The sequence below is a fragment of the Barbus barbus genome (assembly GCF_936440315.1).
Source record: "Barbus barbus genome assembly, chromosome: 38".
NCBI lineage: Eukaryota > Metazoa > Chordata > Actinopteri > Cypriniformes > Cyprinidae > Barbus > Barbus barbus.
This window is the reverse complement of record NC_136716.1, coordinates 8,136,763-8,148,467: the sequence shown is the minus strand read 5'-3', so window position 1 is coordinate 8,148,467 and position 11,705 is coordinate 8,136,763. Positions and strand designations below refer to the sequence as shown.

Sequence of the window (11,705 nt, the reverse complement as noted above, 5' to 3'; positions counted from 1 at the left end):
AACTGTGTGTGTGTGTGTATTTTTATGGTTTTTAGTGATAAAATGATGTGATGTGACGTGACTTCAGGTCAATTCTGCAATACATTTTTATATTTATTTTTAATTTGGTTATCGTTACTATAACATCACCACAACAAATATGGGAATAACATTGTTGAGAAGATATTTGGTATGTCACTGCAACAAATACGGTATGGTCTGGCTACATCCAACAACTATTTCAGGGAATTTTCCTCATCAAACTGTGAATGCATCCTACTACATCTGATGTGCCATTAACTAATTCAATTCTGATGTCCTCAGAAACAGGTCCAAAAATATGAGCAATGCCCCGGAACACAAATGGTACAAAAGTATGAAGAAATAAAAGATACTAAGGTACAAAAGTTTGACGATTATAATGATGATTACGTACTTTATCGTCATTTGTACCAAAGAAACATCAATATTTCTCCAAAATTACTGAAGCATCAATCAAACGATGTAAACCATATTTCTTTATTAAAGATTAAGAAACTCCAAGCAGCATATTCATAAATAAAATAAGAGTCTCCCTTAGATTTAATGTTACAGACTATGCTATGATACTGTTATATTTCATGGAATATTGAATGTTTTTATCTGAAATCAAAGGGGCACAAGTGTAAGGCAGTGAATACACTTAACCCTACAAATTACATATCCTTACCACCACTGTCGGCATCTCAAATCCACAGGTTGTGTTACACAGTGTAATATATCACTTTGGTTCACATTAGTAACTACTTGGACTTGCACAAAATATACAGGATACAACCTTGAGTTATGACTGACAAGCATGTGCAGGGTGAAATCTTCTCGGAAACTGGTCTATGTGCTCGACGCTGACAAATGTCCTTTTCTTTGTGAGCTGACGAACAGCAAATTTAGGAGGGTCTGTGAAATGGCAACAGGAAAATACACACAGGTAGCCATAAATGGAGTGAGTGTATAAGGTTGTTCTGGTTTAGGTCACTAACATAACACGGCTGAGATTCATAACTGGTTCTCCTGAAAAACAATTAAAAAACAGCATGTAAAAAGAAATGTAAAAGTTTAATTGTACAGTCAAAAATAATTCATATGTGTTTGGACTTTTTAGAATTGCCTGCAAGAGATGTGTGTCCAGCTGTGGGCGTACCAACATGGCTTCATTAACACCAAGCACATATTCCCTTGCAACTCATAAGGAAAAAAGATATCACAACATGTAAATCATTTCATATACATTTTTTTTTTGGTCTATATACTCCTTTTGAGGTGTTGTACAGTTGTACAAAAAAAGAAAGTTTTGGCAGAATATCAGAAAAGCAATGATAATACAGCTCTTTTACAAATGACAGCATGAACTGGTGTAAAATGTCCTTGTTGTGCGACAAATTAAAGTGACACTGTTATGTTTCTGGAATATAATTGTTCTCTCTGGGCTGGTTGTGCTCACGGACTGAGTCTCAAAATAGTCTGAAAACACAGTTAAAAAACAAAACAAAAAAACAACTTTCTTCAGTGCTGTTGCCATGATTACAAAGTTTTAGCTTGTCTGGCATGACATTCCCGCACAAGTCATTGCTATACTATTTTGAATGGTTAGCCTTTGCTTGTTCAGTAAACCCATACGATAAACAACATCAACTCAATGTAAACACATAAATCTAAATCAGTAATCAACAACCAAAACCAGAAAAGGAAGCAAAATGAAATTGACCTCACTGTTTGCAGGTTTAAGAAGGTTTATGACCGTAAAAGTGGTGCATAATTATCAGCGCTCAGCTTTTGGGTTCCTACAGCCGTGTATGATCATCTAGTAACAAAACGTGGAGAGACATCTTTTATTTCGGCACTTAGAAAACAATCACAATGAATTTGAGTCTTTACCCATAGAGAACAAAATTCACAAAGCCATTCAAACAGTCGTTTTGAATTATTTTTATACGTCCTTTTTTGTTGTTCATTTGTTTTTGTAACTCAACTTCAAAAATTGAGAATATTCAAAATACACTTTTACTTACTTTGCTTTTTCAGTATTTACAAATATGTACAAGAAAAAAATGATTTTTCATGTTTTCATTTTTTTTCATAATAAAAATCTCTACATAATCACCAACCCCCCCACCCGCACCCCCCCTCTCTCTCTTTGTACACCGCCACAGTTTCCAAAGCTCCAACTGCACCTCGGCTTTCTTCCTTTGAAAAGTGTGAGGCAGCCCATGGTGACGATGGCCTTAGATGGATGTACTATGCTCAATAGCTTCTGGGATGGGTCCTCCTGGTACTGACTGGTAGGACATTGGCATGGGCGTCTTGGCGGGACTCTGCCGGAACAGGCCCCCGTTGGGAGCCCTGTGTTTGCATTGGATGGAGGGCATGGTGGAGCTGCTGAGAGGAAGGGGCAGGGTCCTGCCAGGACCCTGGGCCAGTATCCGGCCCACCCCATGAGCTTGCTCCGGGAGGAAGGTGCTCACAGACAGACCCGTGCCCGGGTAGTCTCGCACAGCCTCCCGCTGCTGGCTGGGCGGCATGCTGCCGATGTCCAGGGCAGAGATCTCGATAGATGGTGTGGGGATCTGCTTGTGTGCCATGTCCTCGTCCATAAGACTGTTCATACGCCGATGCACCTGTTCCAGGTTCACCTCCTTGTCCTAGAGAGGGTGAGAGAAGAAAGGAGGGACAGAGAGGCTGAGATCTGCTGGTTCCAGGATGGGATTTTTGCTTTTAAGCTCCATGCAAGTAAGGCTTATTTGAGTTACTGCAGGGTGTATTGCGAATTTACTAAACAGGCCCAATTGGAAAGTTCAGAGAGCAGAAAAATGTTTGAAAGTGAAGTTTTATAGAATGTGCACCTTGAAATCAAATTTGGCCAGTGGGCATGTAAAACAATAATGCTCGAGTGACACTAAACCTGCCATTACAATTAACATTACAAACAACTTTAGTGCTGGAGCCAACCTACACTTCATAAAATACATCAACATTAAAATGTACAGGAATTATGATTGTAGTTAATTGTAAGTTAAAACACAGCATGCATTTTAAAACCGTGTACTTGGAATTTAGTAATTTAAAGTGTTTTCAAAGTTTGCTTCAAGTTTATTTTTATTTTTTTTTGCCTAAAATACAGTGGTTCATATTGTAATTTAAGTATATGCTGCATTCTGTGGTCAAATTACTTACGATGTAGAGTTTTTTTTTTTATAGTTTTTTTATTTATCATTTTTAAATACTATAGTTATTCTCTTGTACTACAATGCAAAACATAAACATGTTAAACCACTGCATTATGAAAATAAAAACAATGAGAAAATGAAGTCCAGGTGAAAAGCTAATGTTGCTTCCTCAATGATCCTCCCCACAGATCCAGATTTTATCTACATTACACTGATATTATTATTATTATTATTATTATTATGGTTAGTAGTAGAAGTAGCAGTAGTATAGATTTATTTGAATTCAGAAGAATTGAAATCCATGTATTTACAATATATTTATATAAAATGCATTTCATTAATTAATCAATTAATTAATTTGCAATTTTTATTGTTATGAATGAATTATTATTAGATTTATGTGCCTGTTACATGCTTTATATTGTTGAGAATTGGTTAGGTTTTAGGTAGGTGTGAGCATATGAACTCAGATAATGTACGTATATGCAAATAATTACAATTGTAATTATTCTTTACAAAAATACAAGGTGTACATTTTAACCAGCAAAATAAAGATATTTTAAGAAACTAGCTTAGTGAGCATAAAAATATTGATGCCCTTTGTGTTAGAATGGCTGACAGTGTTTAAGAGCAGTCACTTATTATCAACATGTGCTCCATAAGAAGAATGGCTAGAGAACAGCAACTTCGTCTGTAAATGTTTCCTCTAGGAAGTTCAGAGTATATATGGATCAAACAATAAAGCTATTACACTGTTAAAAAATACAAAAACAAAGAGAGAGAGAGAGAGAGAGAAAATCGCTCCATTGCTTGAATACTAATAAATAGAATTTAGTAATTCAAAACCAAAGTGGAGAGACCTAATTAGTCTATAGGTCTCATCTAATTACAATTCTTTTTGAATATTAATTTTTTAGAATTATGCAGCAGGAATACAGATTGGCTCCAGAGTCCACCACTGTTATAGTAAGGTCACAATCTGTTCTACAAAATTATTTGTTAAGATCTCACAGCATCCTCAAATATGTAGATTAATGAAGCTTTGCAGCATCAAATGCAAAGACACATTAGAGAGTAATGAAGCTTTAGGGAGGGATAGGTCAGGAGTTAAGCATGGAATTGCAAAGCAGTTGCACTGGGTAAATTAATCTGTCATGTTAGGTTGAAGCAGACTACAAATATTTCCAAGGGGATATGTGTTTTCACAAATTTCCCACAATCTCATCACAGTTCAGTAATCCTTTATGTCTTAATTAATGAAGAAAGTTGGGTTCAAATTTAAGGTATTATGACGTAAGATTTTATATATATATAACTGCAGACTTTTGCTGAAAAAAGTGAACAAGGAAACTCAGAAAAAAAATAACTGAACTGAAGGAAATAACCCAAGTGCTTCTCAGCTACAAACACTCAGTTATGTGTTTTTACAAAACATGTCTGGTTTCTGTCAGACTACAGCCACCTTTTCATTGATTCCATTGGAGTTGCATAGGTACTGCAACGACTTTAGACTCTTTAGGGATGCAATATTTTCAAATCTGATTAGTGTATTTTGGATGTGCTGAAATATGCGTGACTAAGCATTTTCTGTCTATATGGAATGACTTCCAAACTAAATATGTGTACCAAGTCAGAAATAACCAATTTACTCCTCTTGTCCTATGAACAGTGTATCTATTCATTTAGTAATTTCACCATAGTCAATCAGCAGTTCATGAGTTCACACTTACATATATTTAGCAGGAGTATGGTAATGCATAGTTGGCGTGCTGTCCTGGGGAAGGGCTCCGAGCTTGGGAATGGCCCGAACCCAGAGTACCCCCCCCATAGCGTGGTGAGAACTCTAGTGATACGTTTGAGTGGAGAAGGGGCGGTGGAGGGATGCTCATTAACCATCAAATGAATAGAGGTATGTCAGCTGTATTTATATCTGTGCATTGATTGACTTGAGTGCGTACCACTTGTGCTTAATTAGGCTAAGTATCTGACGTGCTATTCCTGAACTTTGTTAATATAACATCATATTGTAAATTGTGACTTGTAAATTGTATCCACAGTTTGCAGAAAGTAAAAGAACACAGGTTCAGAGACCTAGCTTTATTATTGCAAACAGATAACATGTGGAAACTACCCAAACTCAGCTTTCATGTCAATCTTCATGATAATGAACAGGTTAATTTTTTAATCAAAACCTGAGCATCAAGCTTTCCAATCATCTAAGGAGAGTGCGTACTATATTTGCTTCAGGCCATGCAATAATTTCCAGCTAACCCTCTTACTAGTAGATCTTGTTAAGAACCTTAATGGTTCTAATGTGTATATTTTGAGTCCTATTCTGATTGTGATATTGTAATTTTCCTTCTTGTTACACAGGAGGAGGAAAAAGGTCTGAGATCTGAAATCCAAGGCATCTGCTGCCCTACCAACGCTATTTGCAATGACTTTTATCCTTGTGGAATCTTGTTGCTTCTTTCATTGTCATGTACACCACTAATTTAATGTATCCTCGCCTTTGTTTGAAGGTATGCAAATGAATCATGCATCATTTTTTACACAATTACGGGATTTCTTTAGTGTTTAATCATTTAAATTATAGGGCGATTACATAAATGTACATCACTTATTCATGAAAGAGATCCACACTAATTAAGTCAGCACTGCCACAAGTAGTGGAACTCTTATTGAAATATGTTCATAATCATGTTGCAATAGCTTAATGTCTCAACAAATAAATGCCACCAATTAAACATGAGAAGTGTGCTTAACACTGATTTTGAAAATAATATATCATCATTATTGTGGTATTGTGCTAATCGTTCAAAAAAATTGCAGGAAAAGCAGAGGCGTCATTCTTAACCCAACACAATTTGGAAGATGAATCTGCTAAATGAGGCAACTAAAACACAAAATAAATAAATAAATATTTTATGTTAGATGGCTTCTACATCTGGTCCGGTTAATTCCCAGCCAATCAAAAAAGAGGTCTACAATTCTATTCTGACCTGTGTCAATAGCTTCTGCTTCATCCCAGTCTCTTTCTCTGTCTGTCCAAATGTCCTTGCTCCCCTCCGATGAAGCAGTAGCAATATCATTATATGTCAATGGACCAGAAACCCTTGCCAGTCTGTAATCCTTAGTAACCTGCATGAGATCATAAACAAATGAAGAATAAATGTAAAATAGAAAATATAAAGATAAATAAATCCATAAAACTTGTCCACACTGACATATAATTGCAACAGGATGTCACACAGTAAATTACTAGGGATTATTGACTGTTTGGGGTTCGAGTTATGTTTTTGGGGTGGCTCCTTTTTTTCTTAAAGAATAACCAAGCAGACAGAATCATGCAAGCACCCATTTTGCGCACACTTTAGTTTACGGATCCACATCAACCCTGGTCCAGTCTATTACATGCAGTTTCATAGGCAGTGGATGAAGATTTAGAAAGTCTTATAAAAGAGATTTTAAAGTGAAGCAATTATTTAGATATTTAGAAGTAGGTGATTTGAAGAGAACATTAAAGCTAGACAATTGCATCATGAAGGCACAATTATGGGTATAACGTGTTGTTTAAAACATTAAATGGAAGAAAGAATACATTAAAGAGATGACCATTACAAGGTTACCATAGATCTAAGGACATTTCTGGTATAGAATACTGAAAAAAAAACACCTTTAATATTTTGCCACTGCCAAGGTGCAAGTTTCTCTGAAACAATTTTGTATTTGAGGTATTTTTTTTCAGCTGAAAATGTCTGATAATCATTTGGATGTTCAAATCATTTAATATAAAAAAAAGTGTAATATGATTTAGCCTCCATAGAAAACTTGGGAATGAAAAAAGTGCATACTATTCTTACTTTGGATTCAAATAAAAATGTAATTGGTGGAATATAGTAACTCTGTTCTAAAACCTTGTTGATGTCTGCCTAGACACACTTCAAGGCATCACAGGCATGTCACAATGTAAACGTTCATCCAAAAGTAAGATTAGCTACCTTATTTTGGTCCAAATTTAAAGCATTGTTGTTTAGAGAGAAGGCATTTATGAATCCAGTGCAATGAGCTCAATGAAAAAAAAAAAAAAAATTATCCAAGATATTGCTGAATATGTATTCAGTACTGAAAGATATCAATAAAATAACTTGTTGGAGTATCACTTTTTAACTTACCAATATGCTAATTGCAATATTGGAACTGAGCTCACTGAGCAGAAGTATAAAAGTTGCTGTCTATGTAGTAAGGTTCCATTTCAGTTAGAATGCTACCTTAGAAGATAGTTGCCTATGTAGAAATTACACAGCAACTCACTAGATTCTGAAGCAGAGCTGTTGTGTTCTAAAATGGTCTACAGTCACAGCTTATTAGTAAATGTAACATTCTAAATTGTAAAGCCTGATTCATCAAGGGCACTGTGCACACCTCAAGCACAAATAAAATGTTGTTATGTAAAGTAGGCAGGGGGACCAATTTTGATTTCATCAGGGCACACCTATAACTGTGTGTACTGGAGCTCGACTAAATCGGGGCTCGCTTCTGCTGCGGGATCCTTAAAGTAGAGTGTGGCAGTGTCCTCTCCCTGCTCTGTCTTCCGCGCCCTGAGCTCGGTCACCTCTTTGGGCTGCTCTTGCCGGCAGCGATTGCTGTTCCACCACATTTCCAGGGCGGCCACCAGACAGGCCAACAGGAGCCCCGCTGCAAGGATGCAGAAAACGCCAGCGAAGCTATGCAGCTTGAGCGACCGACCATCAGGTTGGGCGTTACTGTGGCTGTTGAGGTCCCAGCGGCCAGTCCGAGGCCACCACTTCTGTTTCAAGACATCCAGGTCTCCTTTCTCCTGCAACTCCAGAATCCTGTTAAGGATGACATGGAATGTACTTATTTTATGTGAAGTTTTACATACAGCTTCCTTTCTTTCTTTTTTTCTTTCTTTCTTTCTTTTTTTATGCAGCCTGTGCACGTTAACCAATCAGTAAACTTATAAGGCAAGGCAAGTTTATTTATATAGCACATTTCATACACAGTGGTAATTCAAAGTGCTTTACATAAAAGAAAGTGAAATAGACATTAAAAATCAATAAAAACATGGAAATAAAAATAATAAAACCAAGGAATTTTAAAATGATATAGAAATTGATTTAAAATACATTTAAAGAAAATGATTATACTTAAAATTCATTGCAGTCAGTTCGGACATATAGCACAGTGCTCATTCAACAAATGCACAGTTAAACAGATGAGTTTTGAGTCTTGATTTAAATGTGGCTAATGTTTTAGCACATCTGATCTCTTCTGGAAGCTGGTTCCAACTGCGAGCCGCATAATAGCTAAAAGCAGACTCCTCTTGTTTTGTGTGAACCCTTGGTATTTCCAACTGACTCGATCCTAATGATCTGAGTGGTCTGTTCGGTTTATATTCAGTGAGCATATCAGCAATATATTTAGGTCCTGGGCCATTGAGTGACTTATAAACAAGTAAAAATACTTTAAAATCAATCCGAAATGTAACTGGAAGCCAGTGTAAGGACCTGAGGACTGGTGTGATATGCTCAGATTTTCTGGTTCTAGTCAGAATCCTGGCAGCAGCGTTCTGGATGAGCTGCAGTTGGTCTAATGGTCTTCTTGGGAAGGCCGGTGATGAGACCATTACAGTAATCCACCCTGCTGGTGATAAAGGCATGAGCAAGTTTCTCCAAGTCTTGACTGGAAACAAAACATCTAATTCTTGCAATGTTTTTGAGATGATAGTATGCTGATTTAGTTACTGCTTTGACATGACTACTGAAACTAAGGTCTGTCTCCAGAATCACCCCAAGATTTCTGACTTGATTTTTAGTTGTTTGACCCCTAGAGTCAAGGTATGCATGTGTGTGCAGGTGTGTGTGCAGGGCTGTTTGTTTGTTTGTTGACCAATGGGAGTGTTTGAGAAACTGTTTGGAATTTTTTTTGTGGATATTTTTGATTATTAGTAGTTTCCCAAAGCAATCATTTACCCAGAACAACCAACACAATCTTACAGAAAAAAAATGTAATGTCTCAGTTACGTATGTAACCCTCGTTCCCTGAAGGAAGGAATGGAGACATCACATCAGCTCTCAATTCGTTGGTCACCTACATGACGTAGAATGTGACAGAAAGAAAGGGATCTATTTTACAACGTGGAGTTCATATGAATTTGTCCAAGGTGAATTTTTTTAAAAAAAGCAAGCATGAAGGTCTACTCCTAACCCCATACCTATATATTACCATCACTGGGACATATGTGATCATATGAAATGTACAAATAAAATCATACAAATTAGCCACCAAAAAGTAAAATGTTTACCACGTTAAATTGCCATGAAATTGGACCAACTCGCAACCACCTAGCAACCTATCCATAACACCACTGAAAGTGCAGGGCAATGCCCCAGTAAACACCCAGTGTTTTGCACAGGAAAACACTACATATTTATTTTTAGAAAATCTAGTTATTTTTTCAGTTCTGTTTGGTGCCACTAGATGTACAGAAATCACTTACAGTAGCTATCCTTAAGCAGAAATGTTATCTGGTTAAATGTTTTATACATTTTATACCTTTGCTGGTACAAACAAATGAGGAAAGTAAGGTTTCTTTTTTATGTTGTTGTTGTCATTGAAGAGCTCCTCTACAAGTAAAACAAGTGTTTCAGTCTCTTCAATGTAAAATGTCACAAACAGAAACATGCAAGGGGCTGCCAAAAGACGAGAGTGGTAGAGAGAACACATAATGATGGGCCACAAAGCAAAATAGTAAGATGAATTCTTCACTTATGAGGAGACGGCATTATGGTTCACTGTGTAATAACCTGCAAGCTCCCTCCAAGATGACTTAGAATGCATTTTCCCATTTGCCCGAGGCATTTATTTATTTATTTTTTTTGGAGATTTTTGCCATTCTTTTCTAAGATTACAGAGTGTAGATAGGAAAGTAGTGAGTAAGGGGGCGTGGGATCACAGCCTAATTTCACAATATTGTTAGCCTTGAGCTAAAATAAAATAAAATAAATAAATAAAATATTGTTTATAATTATAACTAATTACATTAGAATATAATTATACATTTTATTAAATTATATCTATACGACAGCAGGAATTGAATCTTGGTCCCCATGAGATGTCCAGAACACTTGTCATGCAGATTTATTTATTTATTTATTGCTTGCTTGCAAACATTGCAAGTGTTGGGTTTCACATGTTTCCAGTTTTGTCTTGTGTTTGGACATGAGTTTGTAGTTTGTTGTAACCATTTGTACGGTTTGTAGTCTTTTGTAGTTTCATTTCTGTTTCGTTGCCCTTGATTGTGTCCCCAGGTGTCTTATGTCTCCTCGTTTATCTTGTGTATTTAAGCCCTGTCCTGTGTTTGAAATCACCCCCTATAACCTTATTCGCTGCTATATTAGTCCACTAATATAGTCCAGCTGAAGGAGTGAATAAAAACGAGTGTGAGAATTTGGATACTGAGTGTGCCAGAAGGGCTGCTGCTATTGCATAGTTTGTGCTTGCTTTTCAATACGTTGCAAACTGGCATCTCCAGTAGTAATAAAAAATATTTATCTTGAACTCTATCATGGAAACTAGCATGTATAAACCTCTTTTAAAATATTTAACAGTCAATTCCAATGAAAGGTATACCTGATATTATGCTGTACAGATGGATGGATGATTCAGCTGCATGCGCCATCTTCTGGCGAGACGAAGGAATTAATTCGTCACAACCCTCACAGTGCATTATAGGTATTCTCTAGCTGTTGAGTGTACAGTATGTCGGTTGTACACTCGTTATTGTGTTCCATTGTGGGATTGAATGAGTGCACTCGATAATATCCACTATGATTTCAGACACCACTACAAATGGTTTTCCCCTATAGTATAGGGGGTGTTTCATGGTCAGCTGTTCTGTAAAGGCTGATGATACATGGGGCAACTTTTTGAGCAATTTTGCCAGGCAACTTTTTTTGAGCAATGATGCTTGGGCACTTTTCCATTGAGAGTGTGTAACAAATTTCTATCTGGATATTTTAGATCAGTCATGAGCCCTGTGTCTCACCTGGTTGCCCGTTGACAGCAACATTTCCCAAATTTGCCCGGCAACATTGCTCAGAAAGTTGCCCTATGTATCATTAGCCTAACACTAGACAAGAACTATGACATAAATGTCCAAACACACGGCAAAACATTTGATGCTGGGTATTGCTGGTGGTTGGGTCATGCTAATATATTCTAGATAGATCAATACAGAGTGAGTGAGAAGGCAACCAAAGATCATTACCCAGCTTAACGAAATCCAAAGGCAATGCAATTCAACAATCTTAATTGGTTACAAGTGATTATGTAGAGCTTTAAACAGCCTGCTTGCATCTGTTACATTCACAAAGGGATCAATTTGTAATGCATGTAAAACTAAAGCCAAGAACCAACTGGTAATGTCAAATCTAGGCTTTGTGGGTAATAAAGAATGGCTGTGAACTGTGGGAGGTTCAAAGTTCCTGTGACATTGTT

At 36.8% G+C, this 11,705-nt stretch overlaps 1 protein-coding gene across 1 annotated transcript in view; it reads right to left on the bottom strand.

The window, feature by feature from the left end:
• Window positions 1-2,240: 2,240 nt before the first annotated feature.
• Window positions 2,241-11,705, bottom strand: part of LOC306857857 (glutamate receptor ionotropic, delta-1-like) — a gene marked incomplete at both ends in the record, with an annotated part of 434,446 nt that continues 424,981 nt past the window's right edge. Inside the window, 2 exons of the mRNA XM_079398091.1 lie at window positions 2,241-2,657; window positions 7,798-8,038. Of these exons, the coding sequence (XP_079254217.1) occupies window positions 2,241-2,657; window positions 7,798-8,038 (658 nt within the window). The remainder of the gene's footprint in view (window positions 2,658-7,797; window positions 8,039-11,705) is intronic.